This window comes from Ahaetulla prasina, chromosome 4 (assembly GCF_028640845.1).
Source record: "Ahaetulla prasina isolate Xishuangbanna chromosome 4, ASM2864084v1, whole genome shotgun sequence".
Taxonomy (NCBI): Eukaryota; Metazoa; Chordata; class Lepidosauria; order Squamata; family Colubridae; genus Ahaetulla; species Ahaetulla prasina.
In genome coordinates, this window is record NC_080542.1 from 120792998 (window position 1) to 120811378 (window position 18381).

The window sequence follows — 18381 nt, forward strand, 5'->3', positions numbered from 1 at the left end:
CCCCCACTTCCGTTTCCCTAACGGACTGGATGAATTCGTTAAAAAAAGGTTGGGAAAATACAAAAAAGGCCTTAGCTGTAACAGCTCGGAATTATAAAGCCCAAGCTGACAGACACCATTCCCTTCAACCCCCTTTTCGCATTGGAGATAAAGTCTTTTTATCTACGAAGTATCTGAGGTTGAGAATACCCAGCAGGAAATTCGGTCCAAAATTTTTGGGTTCTTTCCCCATTGTAAAAAATTATTAATCCCGTTACTGTCCAACTCAAGCTCCCTCGAATGTTGGGGAAAGTACACCCGGTATTCCATACCAGCTTATTAAAACCTGCTAGACAGTCTGGTCTGAGATCTCAACCTGCCGCTCCCCCACCACCCTTGATAATCCAAGGTGAAACCCACTATGAAATCAAGAAAATCCTTGACTCTAGACTATACAGAGGTCAATTACAATATTTAGTCCACTGGAAGGGATATCCATTATCTGAATCTACTTGGGTCAAAAGTTGGAAAGTAAATGATTTTGATTAAACAATTTCACGACACTTTCCGTGACAAACCTAAAAAACCTCTTGGAGAGGGGAGGGGGGGGTAGAAGGGAAGTGTAGACCATTGACACTCTTCTTTATCAACTCTTTGTTTTCTTTCCTAGGATATAGCTCCTTTTCCAAGGGGGGACGCCTGTCAGGCCTGGAAACCATACTAGACTTTAGGTTTCCAGACGCTGCCACATTTTTCCCCTGAGGGGAAGAAGGGGGGCTGAGGGGTATGGTAACATTCTTCAGGCGGTCAAGGTCGGATGGTGTTCACATCTGCAGGAAGAGTGGTGAAAAGATATTCAAATGAACTAGGAGAACGTGGGACCATGTGACCATCAAAGGGGTCAGGGGGGTGGGACTCTTGGGGTTTGTATAACTGGGAAAAGAATCCGGAAGTTCAGTTTTGGAATTTCACTCATTGTGTGCCAGTTTCCTCATGCTAGTAAAGAACTCTTAAAGACAATGGCTTCTGAGTTTTCTTTATGCAGAAGAGGTTTTTCTGGAACCTTGACACAAAGCACTATTGTCATTCCATACATTGCAGGAATATCAGGAAAGCTCAGAAGGATCTTCAGCCAGCACAACATATATGCACACTTCAAACCTAAGAATACACTAAGGCAGAAGCTTATCCACCCCAAGGATAAAACACTCAGACACAAACTGAGCAATGTGGTACAAGCAGTACAATGCAGTGAGCCATGTGCAGATCTGTACATTGGAGAAACAAAATAACCACTTCATAAATGCAACATGGCACAATATAGGAGAACAAGCCCATCAGGATAAAATGCAGCAGGCCATTTGCCTTTAAAAGACAAAGACCACTCTTTTGAAGAAGCAAAGTCCACATTTTAGACAGAGAGACCTCTGGTTTGAAACAGAGATCAAAGAGGCAATCTATGTCAAAACTGAATAGCCCTCTCTCAACAGGGGATGAGGGATACAACATCATCTATCACCAGTCTACAACACAATCCTTTTCCTGGACCAACAATCCCTGTTCACTGTCATTCATGCCCTAGGCACAAATCCCCATCTTGACTATCAAAACATGCTCTTTATGGAGCTGCTCTTGAAAAATATCCAGAAGCTTTTGTGTAGGACTAGTTGTGCACATCTGTAATCTCTCCTGCAGCAGCTGCATTGTCTGCCAATTTGCTTCCAGGTCCAATTTAAGGTGCTAGTTCTCACCTTTAAACTTTTAACCTGCCCGAAGCCTACATAGCTTGGGGAAGGTTATTTGAAGGACTATCTTCTAGCGGTCATCTCTATCTGATCAAGGATTGCTGCAGGTCCCCTTTCCTAAGGAGGTTTATCTAGTGGGATCAAAAAGAAGGGACTTCTCCATAGTAGCTCCCTCCCTGTGGAACATCATCCCCACAGAAATAAAACTGGGTTAACTTTGACACTTAATTGCAAGGCCCTGAATACTTAGTTTTACCAACAGGCCTGGTAACCCAAGCTGAGATATAGCCCATCAAGTGGCTTATTTGACTGATTGTTGATGCCCGAGGATGGGGGTTATTGTTTTTTATTATATTTATAAGATATTTTTATCTTTGTAAGCTGCCCAAAATCACAGAGGGTAAATTTTCTGAAATAAATAAAGGTGAGGTGAATGAGCTGAATTGAGATGAGAAAGAGTGACTGGCCCAAAGTTAGCCAGTCAGCATTCATGCCTAAGAGAGACTTTATGCTCACAGCCTCCTAGTTTCTAGTTCAACACCTTAACCACTGCACCAATTGAAAATACCCACTTCAAACTTATATCTGCATAAAATATGATACTTCTCAGCCAACACTGAGCAATTCTGTTGCAAGTAGCCACCTCAACATCAAGACTAGGGACTAGCATGGAGTGCTACAGAAACCCCACAAAATTAATTGATCCGAATTGATTTTTCATCATTTATCAATCACCAGACATTTAGTGATTTATTTATGACTATCAGACATTTATCAATCCCTTGGATAATCCATCAATATTCAGGGGTACATTCAGGTTACACTTTAGGAAACCTTGCCCTAAATCAATTTAGGATTATAAAAGCTATATATCTGAATCAGGCATCAGGCCAAGTGACAATCTGATTAGGCTATTATCTTATGATCACTCTTTAACAGTATTGTGTCAAAGAATCTAAGTTCTTCCTTTATTATAATTCAATTAAATTTCAAGGTAATAATATCAATTCCTATAGCTCACCTATAAACTAGTCTAAAAGACAGTTAGGCAGCTAGTTTGGAGTAGTGATTAAGGCATCATTCTAGAAACTGAGAAACAGTGAGTTCTAATCTCACCTTAGACACAAAGCCATCTGAGGCACTTTGAGCTTGTCATTGCCTCTCAATCCTAGGAAGGAGGCAATGACCAAAAAAAAAAAAACTTTATCAAAAAGCTTCAAAAAATCTTTGCCAAAATAACTGAAGGAATTTATGCCAAATTCTAACCTCACTGTTTTAGGCTAATAATAGTTGTTACCTTGATTGGATTGCTTAGATCAGAATTTCTTGGGACATAGTAACCCAAAGTGTCTCAAGGCAATTAATGGGGATTTCAGAAAGAGGGCCAAAGACATGCTGACTGCAAAGGAACGTGACCAGTTTCCATGTTCTCTATGATTCCTTGTTCTTCCAATCACTCTATTTTCTTAGAATAGAATAGAATAGAATTTTTATTGGCCAAGTGTGATTGGACACACAAGGAATTTGTCTTGGTGCATATGCTCTCAGTGTACATAAAAGAAAAGGTTTAGAGAAGGGTTAATCATAGCTAAAGGGCACCAAATTCACCATGGAAGGGACGGGAGGAGAGGCTGGGATGCCAGCTCCTGTTGCAGTGTCCTGACCTGGCCTGTCTCAAAGGGTTGAATCTGGTTGAGCAAGCCAGGTTCCAAAACGGGCTGACCCACCTTGAAGCAGACATTCCTCGTTGGACTTTCAGACCATCCTTCAGGACATGGGGGAGGGGGTGTTGATTTCAGGATTGGAGGAGGTGTCACCCCTTCAGCCAAATGCTTACAAATGAAGGGGGCTCTCTTCTCACAATTGACAACATCCCACAGTCCAGCAGCATCTCCAGTTCTCATGGCAACGCAGCCGGGATTTGAGCCTGGTAGAATGGAAGACCAGAGTCAGATTTAATTCATCTTCTTGGACAAGCTAAACAGGATAAAAGCTTTCCTGCCAGAGTGTATTTGCTCTGACAGACTCCATACCAGGCATTTTTGCATTCCAGTGAGTGAATTGAATGGGATCTCCATTGGTCCAGTTGAAAGTCCCTGGGTTCGCTACATCTGAAAGGCCAATCCAGAAATATTTTTCAGGACGGTGTCCAATTTGGCTAGTCAGGAAGGCCTGCTCAAATCTGTGGTAAAAATAATTCAAATCAGGATGGTCTCTGATTTTCTTTATTTCCAGATTCTGCAGAGGATTAATCTTAGGTCCAATTTACGCTTTTACTAGTCAATCCATCTCAAAGGATTGTTGTGGAGAAAATAGCAGGCAGGAGTATTTGGTACATTTCTATATATTAAAAAAGTGGGATAAAATTATCACTATCATCATCCTCTCAGATCTGAAAGTACAGATTTACGGATTCCTGATCAGAGCTAAGGAGTCTGCTCCCATAACATACATTAAGGCTAGCAGGACTGGAGTTGAATCTTTCTTACAGCAAAGACTACAGGTCAGAATTTTTCTGAAGATTTAGGACAAGGACAGGCCTCCATCTTACTGAGGTCTTTTAGTAAATGGTGCCCAAAGCAACCATCTACAACCATGGCCAATGGTAAGACCTGCCCAGTTCCTGCTACAAATAAAAAAGTCACATGCAGTAGCTCTCTTGACCTAGCTGTCTGACCAAAACTGCAGCTGCATCATAATGTTCTCTACAGCAGTATTTCCCAATTTTTGCAGTTTTAAGATTGTGGGCAGAACTTCCAAGAATTTCCCAGATGTCTGGGGAATTCTGGGAGATGAAATGCACATATTTTAAGGTTGCTGAGTTTGGGAAATACTATTCTACATCAATGGCCCCCATATATTTTTTATCACACTTCCTTATTAATAGAAAAATTAAATATGTCAATATTTATTTTGAGATATTCATTAATCACAACAGCAATTAGTAAATTAGTAAACTCATATAAAATTCAAGTAAACCAAGCTTTAGATACTATATCAAATAAACTCATGTAAAATTAGAGTGGAAAATTAGACATAATTAAAATTATTTATTCTGATTATTTATCAGAATAAAATAATACTTTTGTGAGTATGCAGCTCTATATTTTTTTCTAAATAAATAATTTAGAATACAGGAATAAAATACTTAAATATATTTTATTTATGCCCAGATAAAATACTCTTTTCATGTGTGTCACTAGGTCTCACATCAAAGTTTATCTTAAAGGAAATGAATTTAAAAAGTAGGTAGACATAAGAAATTTATTTAGTGTTTTCTTTGCTAATATAGATGGATAATATAATATTTTGTTCTGTCCCTTTCACCATATTTTACCTATTCTCCACAGAGATCAGAAATCCTTGGTTTGTTTCACAAGATGTCTTTGCTTCTGAAAATGTTCCAGGTGTCTTTCCAATTAAGTAACAATAGAAACCATACCTTTTCCAGCCCTGTGGACATAGCATACATACACATATAGAATAATATTAGCCTGAATTTATTGATTTATATCTCACATTTTTATTCTGGTCCAATCCATAGACTCTCAGATTCACTGAGTTATCCTGATGAAAGAGCAATTTTTAATTATTTTAAGTTCATATATTATGTGGTAGTGAGTGATTGTCTCGCTATTCTATTGTCTTTTGAACCCAAAATCTAAAAGATACTGTGAAATAAATGATGATAGACATAAATTCACAGCATTCAATTTTTGTGTCAATAGCTTCACATTTGTTTAATTTTGTAAGAACATTGCTGTAATTTAGATGTCTAATTACTATGGCCAGTAGAAATCAATGTTTTTCAGTTTCAGACTTAGTCCAATCCATTTCTATTCAGCGAAAAAAAATCAAAATGTGTTGCTTCTGTTTATCCATTACCTCAGGTAGTTGTTTTTTTTCCACCATATGCTAAAGATGAATAACTTGTGTTATTATAATATTGCAGAGAAAAATCTACAACCCTATGGGGTTGCTAAGAGTCCACACCAGTGCTAGGAGTGGCAGGAAATGTTCATCTCAAGGCAATACTAGCTTTCTGGTTCGTATCTCCAAAATTTCATATGAAAATGAATAGATCAAGATCAAGAGCTACAAAATTCTTAGGCTTACTTTCTGGCATTTTGGATCAGCAACTTCATCTGTTCCAAGAAGAAATTCTGAAGGCTCTTTTTTACAGATGTATCCTAATTCCTCTTCACAGAAATGATCTGCCCAGTATCCATTCTGAGGATGGAAAGGTGAACAAACCTCAAAAAGAACCTATTACTTTTACCATGTTCTATTATTTTATTGTCTATATCATTTTATAAATATAATTTTATATATCATATCAAGAGGTCTTTGAAAATGTCTACAGACCCCTCACATCCTGGACATAAATTGTTTCAACTTCTATCCTCAATACGACGTTATAGGGCATTGCTGATCAGAACAACTAGACACAAAAACAGTTTTTTCCCCATACCATCACTCTGCTAAACAACTAATTCCCACAACTCTGCCGAACTATTTACTAAGAGTACATTACTATTATTCTTCTCATCCTTCCTATTACCTATTTTCTTTTCTACTTACAGCTATATCTTTGGTGCTTGTATCTTTACAATTTATATTGTTTTGCTTAGTTTCCTAGAATGATTTATGCTGATTGTTTATTTAGTATCCAATGACTACCACTAAGTGTTGTATCTTATGATTCATGATGAATATATTTTTGATGACTATGATCATGATTTATCACTTATATCTTTTATGTACACTGAGAGTATATGCACCAAAGACAAATTCTCTGTGTGTCCAATCACTTGGCCAAGAAAGAATTCTATTCTATTTTATTTTGCTTTTTTTCCCCTGAGCTGGACTACTGCATATTACTTGTTATAGCTGCTTTTAAAAGGTTTTTTTAGTTTTTAAAGGGTTCTGACAATCAGACAACTCAGCTGGGATCATCAGAACCCTTTAAAAGCATTTTTTCTACAACCTCTTCAGCTGAAGAGGTCGTAGAAAAAATGCTTTTAAAAGTAAAAAAAAAAAGTTGGCTACGCCCACCCAGTCACATTACCCCTCCCCCAAGCCATGCCCATAGAACAATAGTAACAAATTTTACATTTCACCTCTGCTCTAGTCCCCTTTTAAAGGCTTGAAAATAGATGTATTATCAAAAGCAGTGTTTCTTGTCATATGTAGTGGTCTTGAATAAATATAATAATGACAATGCAGAAAACATTTAAAATACAAATATTAATGAAACCTTAAGCCTTTCTTCCAGGTATTATGGACAAATGGATAGAAAATCACTTTGGGACATTATTTCTCTACATTGTTATCACTGCTATTATTTTTTATGCCAGAGGTCTTGAAACTTGGCTATGCTAGTTGGAGAATTCTGGGAGTTGAAGTCCACAAATCTTAAAGCTGCCAAGTTTGAAGACCTCTGGTTTATGCTAAGCATTTGAAGGAAAAGGGATGCCAACTATTGAAGAGGAGACTTTAAAATTGATTGTACTGGCAGAAATGGCAAAATTAACTGTGTTGATTCGAGACAATGGATTAAAAAGTTTATGAGACTGGATGCTATTTGTGAATTTTCTGTATGTCAAATACAATAACAGATGGTTAACAGAAAGATTTGAAGATTAGTTCTATCTTTGGGCCTATCTGTTGACTGTTGGATTGATTGGATTGCTAGATAAATAGATTTCCATATCAGAGACTTTTTTTATACATAACATAGTATGTGTATCAAATATAGATGGGAAAGTTTATAATTATTTATAGACCTGTTATATAAGGGAAGGCGAACGCATCAGATACTTTTAATATATTTGTCAGTATTCCACCAGGATGGGCTTTCTTTGTTTGATGTCATTGGGAATGATGTTTTTGGGATTTTTTTTTGTACAATTTTTTTTTATCATTCATGTCAGATACTTGTTAGTTTCTTCTTCTTTTTTCTTTGTTTTTATTTTAACTTTGCAAAACAATTTTTTTTTTAAGAAAGCAGATTTTTTTCAGGTGTGGTCATCGAACTCTTGGATCCATGAAAGTAGATTTGCCAACCCATATTGAAAAATAATACAATACTAAAATCGTATCCAACAATTGTAAGAAGTCTAGCTGCAGCAGATATATAAATTTTAATTTAGTAGGATAAATATCAGTAACTTATACAAACAAAAGTTCTTTAGAAGTTCTCCATAATTTTTAAATGTGGAAAATATTGTGGAAAGGAAAAAGTTTAAGAAGCATTGTTCTGTAGAATAAATTATGTTATGGAATAATAGATTGTATCAAATAACTTTCTAGACACAAATTTTATCCAAGAGAGAACTGAAGATAGGGAAAAAAAATATCCACCAGATAGTTAAGAGCTCTTATTGTTACCTCCCCAGTCATGATGACACAGTCTTCCTGTACGTTGCTTATAAGTGTGGGTTCTCCTTTCTTCCATTTGATGAATCTCACAGTAGTACCATCACTCCATTCAAAATATGAAGAAATCTTCTGGTCATTTAGGCCTATCCACAAATTATCTGTTGGTTCTAAAAAGATTAATTCATTTAATTCATTTGCTCTCAAACTTAATGAATGAAGTCTGTGCTATGTTGGTCAGGATGTAAGAGAGTTTATATGTGACATAAGTGCCAAATGCCTGTGCTAATCTGCCATGGATGTATGCAGGAGTTGTTGCATCATATAAACCACACCAGATGAATAGATTTTTTTACAAATATTTTAAGGCCTAAATAAATACTCTCTTTTTTTCCTTGTGATGGCAGCATCAGCAGCCATTCCTTTCTTTTTCTGGCATCCATATTACCCACAGAATATACGAAACAGGAAATAAGCCTTCTAAATATACTTACTGTAGCCAAGCTGAGAAAAAACAAAGCTGTATTCCTCAATGTCATGTATACTTAGTAAATGTCCACCATCCTTTTGGCAAGAGACTGAGGCATCCTTCCACGTTTTGCGATCTCTGTTCAGACGGTAACAGTGCTTTGCATATCCAACCCAGCCATCTGGACATTTAACTGGCTTAATATCATCTAAAAAAGACAATAGTTATATGTACACCATCAAGAATTGGGAATAGCGGTAGGGGCGAAATCTTAATCTTGTAGTACAATGTAATTAATTCAATAAATAAAATTTAGTTAAAGCAAATCTGACAATCCATCTTAAAGTTAAGGGTAATTTGTCCATTGTCATGAGGACATTTTCTAGAAGTGTCATTAGGATTTACTATAATCAAATTAATTTTTAGTCTATTTTTTTGTGGAACAGGCTGGTACTAAAGTAGCAATTTTTTATGTCCTACATCGTTGTATAAATATTCTAAAATCAGTAATGCTTTTTTAATAAATTACAGTGTATGTTAATTGGAATAAGTATTTTTTACCAGACTGTTGCTTTCTTTCAAAGCTTTCATTTTACTTCATAGAAACATATAGACACTTTATTGAAAATAAATTTGGAAACGAATCTAAAGTAAAACTACCTCATTATGTGGAGAAATATATATAAAATTAGTACAGGCAGTTTGGGCCAAATTTCTGGTCATTAAGTCTTTATAGTCATAAATTGAAGCATCTATCTGATGGAACCTCATTTTACAATAGTTTTTGCAGAGTTATTAAGAAAATAACTGTAGTCATTAAGCAAAATGTGCAGTTATAAGTGTCAACTCATTCTTCCAGCAAAAAAAAAAAGAGAGGCATAAACCATGGTTATGTGACTGTGGGATGCTGCAACTGATCATAAAAGCAAACTGGTTGGCAAGCACCCAAAGTTCAATCACATGACATGACATTTTATGGTGGGCAGAAGTGCTTTATAGGACTCATTCTGGCCCTGTCTTAATTCTGAACGATTGTTCGTTCAGAATCAATGACTACCTGCAGATTAGGACCATTCCTATGCATGCATACCTTTAGCTCTGCAAATCTTCAGGTGTTAATTCCTCTAAGAGGAGTGCTACATTTCATATTAAAATGTTCTGAAATAAAACTGATGTAAAATGCATTTTTAAAAATTCCCTCAGGATATTAGACAATCAAACTAGTGATGAAAATTCAGCATCTCCCTCGGGGTAAAATGCATTTACCTTTGCTACCGGATTGGAAATGTGAGTATGCATGCGCGCACGTTCGCTACCCTTGCACTCCTCCTCTACATATGTGCACATGACATCCGGATGGGAGCCTTCTGCCACCGCCCCTACAGCTCATGCACCACTGATCTCCCTCCACTCCCAGCTATAATAGTAGATGTGTATAAAGAATTGTTAGACTGTCTTTCTACTTCTGCACAATGCGCATTCAGAATCTGAATCTCTGCATGTTCTCCACCTCAGGTAGATCTATTTTTTAATGTACCACTCTTTAAATGGAGTTATAATATAATATAACAACAGAGTTGGAAGGGACCTTGGAGGCCTTCTAGTCCAACCCCCTGCCCAGGCAGGAAAACCTACACCATCTCAGTCAGATGGTTATCCAACATTTTCTTAAAAATTTCCAGTCTATTCTATAGATCTACCTGAGATCATAGCAAAAAAGGCTCTAAGAGTTGTAAACCTAATCTTGCGTAGCTTCTTTTCCAAAAACCCTACACTACTAACCAGAGCATATAAAACATTTGCTAGGCCAAATCTAGAATACAGCTCGCCTATCTGGAACCCTCACCACATTTCTGACATCAATACAATTGAACGTGTCCAGAAATATTTTACAAGAAGAGTTCTCCATTCCTCTGAAAACAACAAAATACCTTATCCCACCAGACTTGAAATCCTAGGCTTAGAAAACTTAGAACTCCATCACCTTCGACAAGACCTAAGTTTAATTCATAGAATCATCTATTGTAATGTCCTTCCTGTTAAAGACTACTTCAGCTTTAATTGCAATAATACAAGAGCAACCAATAGATTTAAACTTAATGTTAACCGCTTTAATCTAGATTGCAGAAAATATGACTTCTGTAACAGAATCATCAGTGCTTGGAACACTTTACCTGACTCTGTGGTCTCTTCCCATAATCCCAAAAGCTTTAACCAAAAACTGTCCACTATTGACCTCACCCCATTCCTAAGAGGTCCGTAAGGGGCGTGCATAAGATCACAAGAGTGCCTACCGTTCCTGTCCTATTGTTTTTCTTTTTTTCTTATATATATATATATATATATATATATATGCTTATACCTCTTTATATTTCTTCATATATATGTTTATATACTATATAATCTTTTTGTGTGATGCTTATATATATTGTTGTGACAAAATAAACAAACAAAAAACCAAACAAAAAAACATTACTCATAGAACCATCACTAGAAAAAGAATGCAAAAATGTTATCTGGGGCATGTGTGCCATGCATATTAAAAGAATAAATATTGAAAGAATATTTATTCAGTTAACTTAATTTCCAGTTTACAATCTACCTGAAGAAGGTGCAGATGCCTGTATGGAAGAGTTCATTCTTTTACAGATGTATCCATGCTTCAGTTCACACAGATTATTTTCCCATTTGCCATTCCTACTCTTTAATAATCCACAGGTTTTTCCTGTTTCAGAAGAGGGGCTACCTGTAACAGAGGTAACAGAGAGTGATTGTCCTGTTTGATATTCAGGTGATAACATTTTTATCTGTTAACAAATCAAAACTGATTTTTTTCCTTATCTCCAATAGCTTTTCAAGAACAGGGTATCTGCTATAATATATGAGCATGAGCTTTCCAATATCTACTGTAGGAAGTCTGCAATTTTGTAGTGCCTACCTTCAATCAGTGACCCTTTTAACCAGATCAAAGGGGCCAGCCAGATCTAGTCTCTATATTAGGCAGAAAATTTTTTCAAGTCAAGGCACAGCTTCCATCTCAACTGTCATGAGTGACAAGAGTGGCACATCAGTGAGGAATGGAGCCACCTTGTACAGGCCTATGAATGCTACACAAAAGGATTATCACTACATTCAGCCAAGCACAACTGCTGAGTTTCTTTTCAGAGTTTTCTGTCAGGGTTAGGGAATCTTCAAGGTACTCAAAAAATGGTAACAATACTGTAAGAATCAATGCTTATATACAATATACATAATACAAACATGCCAGCACATTTCTAGAGAAAGTGTCAATTAATTCAAATACATTTTATATATATATATATATATATATATATATATATATATATATATATATATATATATATATATATATATATATATATATATATATATATATATATGTCTTTGGTTATTCGGTTTTCTCCGCGTAAAATTGGAAGTGTCTTGGCGACGTTTTAAGTCTCATTCGTCATCTTCAGGCTTCAACCGTGCTTCTGGGAGCAATGTGTGATCGCAGCTGTTTCTTCCTTTTAACTGCTAGTGGGGTTTGAACTGATTGGGTGGGAGCTTGGCTGTGCTCTGATTGGATGGGGGTTTTTCTGTGCTCTGATTGGCTGGGGGTGTGTCCTGTGTTGGTGGGGGCTTGGTTGTGCTCAATCTAGTCTGTGCTGCAGGGGGATTTGAGCTGGTGAGCTGCATAGCTGTTGTTTGGCTTTGTGGTCGTGCTACATCTTCATAGTGGGTGTCAGTCTGCTGCATGAATGGATTGGAGGGGTTTGAAATGGCTAATGTTGCAGCTGCGGTCTGGCTTCTGGTCCTTGGTCGTGCTTCATGATCAGTGTGGGTTTGGGTCTGCTTTCTGGGTGGATGTGCGGTGGTGACATCCTGTGTGGACCTTGTGAGTGTGGGTCTGGTGTCATTCCTCGTGTTAGGGACTCGTTTGTCAATAAGGGCGGGTTTCCAAATGGCTGGTAGGCGGGAGGTGTCATCTCGTTTGTTCATGCTGTGTGGGCGTTTTTCTATCTCAATGGCTTCTCTGATTATTCTGTTGTTAAAGTGTTCAGTTTTGGCGATAGTTCTGGTCTTTTTAAAGTCAATATCATGTCCTGTGACACCTCCCGCCTACCAGCCATAAGGGTGGGTTTCCAACACAGGACACACCCCCAGCCAATCAGAGCACAGAAAACCCCCCATCCAATCAGAGCACAGCCAAGCTCCCACCCAATCAGTTCAAACCCCCACTAGCAGTTAAAAGGAAGAAACAGCTGCGATCACACATTGCTCCCAGAAGCACGAAGCTGAAGCCTGAAGATGACGAATGAGACTTCGTCAAAACGTCGCCAAGACACTTCCAATTTTACACGGGAGAAAACCCGAACAACCAAAGACCTATATATATATATATATATATATATATATATATATATATATATATATATATATATATATATATATATATATATATAAATTTGTTTTCATAGGTTTTCACGGGTATAGGTATGTAGGTCTTGGTATTTTCGGGTCTTTTCCTGTGTAAGGTTGAGAGTATCTTGGTGACGTTTCGACGAGGTCTCATTCATCATCATTTTTGCTCGAGAAGCACGAAGCCAAAGACATCAGCCTGAAGATGATGAGTGAGACTTCGTCAAAACGTCGCCAAGACACTTCCAATTTTACGCGAGAGAAAACCTGAATAACCAAAGACCTACATACAAACACCAGCGAAAACCTCAGAAATATATATCAATATTTTATACGTGTATTAATCATTACAAGAAGACTGCAAAGTATTATTTTAAATACTTTTAAATACTTTTATTCACCTATTTAAGAAGACCTATTTTGGAAATAAATTCCGGTAAGAATTTCCAAATATTTTAAGCTTAATATATTTAAATGTTTACAGTTCTCTTTAAGAGGCTTTATAATTGTACACATTTACCTACCTGGAGCCCAGTTTAAATATCTTAAAGGTTGATCATTACTCCACTGCCATCCATTGTCAAAATCTGGATTATTCAATCCAATCCAGTAGTCTGCTTCAAAATTACTTGTTAATCCTATTTGAGAAAGAACATTCACATATTGATCAAGTCTGAAGACAGACAGTCAGATAGACAGACAGAGACAGTACAATTCAATCTGAAGTATAACTATCATCTTTCTCTTGGTCTCTAGCCATACTTTTAACATTATATGTAGTGCAAGGAATGTAAAAAACACTATATAATATGACTGGCAAAGCAAAAGACACAAAGAGTGCAAGATACCAATTAACAGTCAGAAGACACAAGGAACACTTCACTGAAGATGTTACCTAATCTGCATGAAAACAACCAAGCTCAAAGTGCACTAAGGAGTCCCCAGTTCAACCCTGAGCTACATATATTCTCTTCTATTTGTACAATTAAAATTCCTTAATCTCACAACAGATGGACAGACACAACCACAGTTTCTATTGGGGAACTGCAAAAATTTTAGATCAAACTAAATTTAAAAAAAAAACCTGCTAGGGAACTCTTGAATTTTTTAGCACATGAGCACATTAGCCATCAGTAGGCAACAGAAATAAATTACACATGATTCAAAAGAGACATTTAAAAGTTAAGAAGGAAACAAAAAGACCAGAACATATCCTTTTCAGCCTTAACATCTGGAAAAGGAGAAATTAACACCAAACATAAAATGAAACATAAACTGTCATTTTGGAATCCAAATTCAGTTGATAAATTTCAGTTTGATAAAGGCAGAGGGAAAAATGTCCAAAAAAAAAAAAGATCTTTGCAAATGGATTATTCAGACTGAGATTGTTCGAAATTGTCAAATGTTTTTCAGAAGGTAATTGCTCCAGAAGAAAAATGATGTGTTTTTTTTATGAAGCATTTGAAATTGCTTACTATGTTGAGAAAATATTTATTATCAGGAATGTTTTATAAGCCTTTTAAGAAATGTTTTGTTATACCTGTCAAATATCCTTGTTCATATAGTTCATTGATGCTCAATAATTCTGAACTTTGTTGCTGACAGCTTTTTCTTGCTTCATCCCATGTTAGAGCTGAGTCGGAATTGATCTGGTAGTAGTCTCCTGTCCAGTGATTTTCGGTCCAGAAAAAGTTATCATTTTTGTCTGTAAGCATTATGAAAAATAGAATAAGCTCATTAGTAGCAAAGCCCTGAGAAAATTTAAATGTTTTTTATTTATATTTTCATTACGTAGTTTAGTTAATAAGAGCTGCCAAAAACTGAACGAAGTTGGCAGATTTTGAATGGTGCTTTGCTTCATCAAGCCACGTAAAGTAAGCCAAAGTAAAATGGTGCTTTACTTTCATCAAGTAAATCAGCTCCCCACTTCTTGCCATATAACTTTCCTGGATAATAGAAATATCTTTCCCTGTGTATCATGAGGGAACCCAAGCGCCCTTTAAACTTTCTTCTTCAGGACATCCTTGCACAACATTGAACAATCTATCTCATGTTTTGACTACTGCAACATGCTTGTATGGGACTTTACTAGAAAATAGATGGTAGTAATTGTAGATAGTAATCTAGTAGTCCTTCTATGAGCTCCCTGTTGAAATGGAAACCAATTGGATTTTCTCCTTTTGGTTAATTTTTATCTGACTTTGCTTTTCGGCATCAGATAATTGTCATAAGTTTCAGTCTTTCTAGGCTTGACATTTAGTGCTGTCATATCCAATATTTATTTATTGTGAAACAAGCCTTGGTAGTGAAGATTACCCCAATCCACATACTGGGATTGAAAAACAACTCAAAACGATGCAGTGAAATGAAATAAAGTTGTATTTAGTCTTACAAGAGTTCAGATAATCCTCCAACCAATTATTCTCTCTTTTTAGCCTAGCTTCAAAACAGGAGAGAAAAAATGTAATCCTCATACCTCCAATTATAATGATTTTAAAAAAAAGAAGAAGTAAGGAAGGAAGGATCAGTTACAATTTTTAAGAAACTAGTAATCAGGAACTTGCTGAGTGAATGTTTGTAAGATTGACCAATATAGCACTGATTTTAGAAGTGCTAGCTTCCTTTCCCACTTCCCATTCTATGAGTTAGCAAATCAGAACAAACAAATAAGCAAACCAGCCAGTGGAGAGCTCTTAAAGCAAACAGAGAAAATTCATCACTCTCTCTCTGTCCAACCAACTTCATATTGTTGAAAAAATAGGAGCAGGAAGGTATGTTGATATGTTTTCTGCCCTGAGTTGATTATAAAAATAATAAAGGTGGAATACCAAATAAATGAATGTATAATCAAATAAAAGTGTACCTTTTACTGGACAATATCCAGTTAAAGAGTCTTTGTCCACATCTGAAGTTGTTCCACACCAAAATCGTTTGTGTTCATCATCATCAACTATGCATTTAGCATTCCATTTATTCATATACTTGAAAGGAAACACACAAGGTGCTCCCAAGGAATTGCCTTCTATAGTGAATAGAGCTATAAAAAAATGAAACATATCCATGCTAGATTTAGAAGTACTAAAATGAGAATAGAAATGCTATACAAAAAATCTCAGCATTTAGTTCTAAGGCATATGTACAGTTCCTGTACAATATGTGTAACTTCATTCAAGGAACAATTTTCAAAATTTAGGTCTTAGAATAAATACATGCCATTTTTTTCTATATGATGATGATGATGTAAAAGACAAGAACACTACTATATTAAAAAAATACTAGGTAGTAGTATAATCTGAGATTATTTTTTTAATATCCAATTTATTTCAATTTTCAGTTAAAGAGATTCAAAAACGAAGGAAGAGAATTTAAGTAAGTAAATTTTGCAAGAAGAATTAATGTTTGAAGATTTACCTTCATATTTCTGGGCACACAAGCTCTTCTTTGTTCCATAGATCTTCCAAACACTTTTTGTGGAGTGGTTATCTGATAGTATAACCCCATTCTCACGCCCATTAGCAGGATTTAAAAACAGATCTTGTTTTGCAAGGGCAAACAGAGTGTCATTTCTGCATTCCCATTTCTGCAATTCAATAGTTTCATTGCATGGTGACAGTGTAACTGGAACCATGTTTGATTTTGAAGGTACACTCAGGCATAACTTCACTGCCATATTCAATAATTGATCATCAGATACCCATTTAAAATTTTGCCATTCATTAAACTTGTCGCAGATTTCTAGGGTGAAGGACCGGGATTCTTGAAGTTTTAGGCAAAGATGAAGATTTTCATTGTATATCAAAAAAGTGTCACTATCTACAAATGAACCAAATAATAGTAATAATACAAAGTAATAATATTGATGAGATGATAGATAGATAGATAGATAGATAGATAGATAGATAGATAGATAGATAGATAGATAGATAGATAGATAGGTAGATAGATGATATAAATTTTGATATAGATATTGATATATAATTTTTCCATGAATAAAATATGGTTTAATATGATTGGCTTTTTACTGTGTTTCCCATCTCCTGTACAATTTAAACATTGAAACAATTCTCTCAGATGTCATCTATTTAAATTTAGTCCTTTCTGTTATTTATTCCTAATATACAAACAAATGAAAGGTTCTTTTTTAAAGGTATAAAAAAGAGAGAAAACGATTTTATAATGTTAACTTCTAAACTATTATTTTATATGAAATCAATAATTACCAAGATACATTTTTGTATCTATTAAGAAAATACTATTTATACTATACTATTATATTTATACTATTAAGAAAATAACACAAACATAACTGTAGAAGTGTGACATTCTTTTTAACAGAATAAAAAGTAAATTAAATAATTGAGTATTTAAATAATTGGAATATAAATACATATATTTTAAAACAATTTGAATAATTCAATAAATATTACCTGATATTTGAAAAGCTGGATGAATGAGAAATAAAAAATTTAGAAACAAAAATGTAGACATTGTAAATGATAAAACATTCCAGAAAACTACCCTGAAACTAGGAAGCAACTGAGGTAGCTTCGTTTCAGGAACTCCTTTATATATAAGAGCAAAGAAGACAGCAATATTTACTTCTGCCTTCAATCTTACGAAATGTGTATTGTAATAAGGAGAACTATAAATAGTATTTGGCTTCCATGTAAAAGACCTATTTTCACAGAAATTTCTTCAGGAATTTATAACTAACATTAAACACTAACTAGTCATATATCTATACATACATACATACAGTATATGCCTATTACACTACTCTCTTTGAGAATAAGAAAAATTGTATATGAAATAAAATAGAGAAATACTAGATTGATAGATTAGAGAGCGAGAGAGATGATAGAACTTTATTGTCACTTTAAATGCACACTAATCGGCATATATTAAAATGAAATTTCATTGCATACAGCTTTCAATGGGTCACCACCTCCAGTATACACTACATAAAAATAAATAAATAAATAAATAAATAAATAAATAAAAATATTCATAATTATGCATATACCCACATATATGACAAAACCAACGTAGTCTAGTATGTATACATGTAAATGGTGAGAAAAAAGAATCTAGTGAGTTTACCAGGCAGATGGCACAGGGAACAAAGCTGTTACAGAAAGTGGTAGTCCTGCTAGAAATATTTTGAAACCTCCTCCCAGAGGGGAGCAACAGAAACAGACTGTGAAGTGGGTGTGTGGGATCTCTGACAATGCTTTGAGCTCTAAACACATAGCACATAAGCAGTATTCTGAATAACAAGAAGCAAGCTTCCTATAACCTTCTCGGCTGTCCTTACCTCTTGCAGTATGGGCTTTCTATCTGAGGCCCTTTTGCGTCAAATCAAACAGTGATGCAGTTGTTATTTATTTA

General features: G+C 35.5%; 1 protein-coding gene across 1 annotated transcript in view; it reads right to left on the bottom strand.

Annotated features, from left to right (window-relative positions):
- The window catches only part of LOC131198224 (macrophage mannose receptor 1-like), a 68886-nt gene extending 51323 nt beyond the window's left edge, over positions 1-17563 (bottom strand). The window contains exons 1-12 of the mRNA XM_058182717.1: positions 17421-17563; positions 16405-16806; positions 15857-16030; positions 14534-14698; positions 13514-13631; positions 11174-11313; positions 8597-8779; positions 8115-8272; positions 5841-5954; positions 5062-5177; positions 3758-3906; positions 3452-3651 (exon numbers count right to left, since the gene is read on the bottom strand). Coding sequence (XP_058038700.1) covers positions 3452-3651; positions 3758-3906; positions 5062-5177; positions 5841-5954; positions 8115-8272; positions 8597-8779; positions 11174-11313; positions 13514-13631; positions 14534-14698; positions 15857-16030; positions 16405-16806; positions 17421-17481 — 1980 coding nt within the window. The 5' untranslated portion in view covers positions 17482-17563. The remainder of the gene's footprint in view (positions 1-3451; positions 3652-3757; positions 3907-5061; positions 5178-5840; positions 5955-8114; positions 8273-8596; positions 8780-11173; positions 11314-13513; positions 13632-14533; positions 14699-15856; positions 16031-16404; positions 16807-17420) is intronic.
- Positions 17564-18381: the final 818 nt, after the last annotated feature.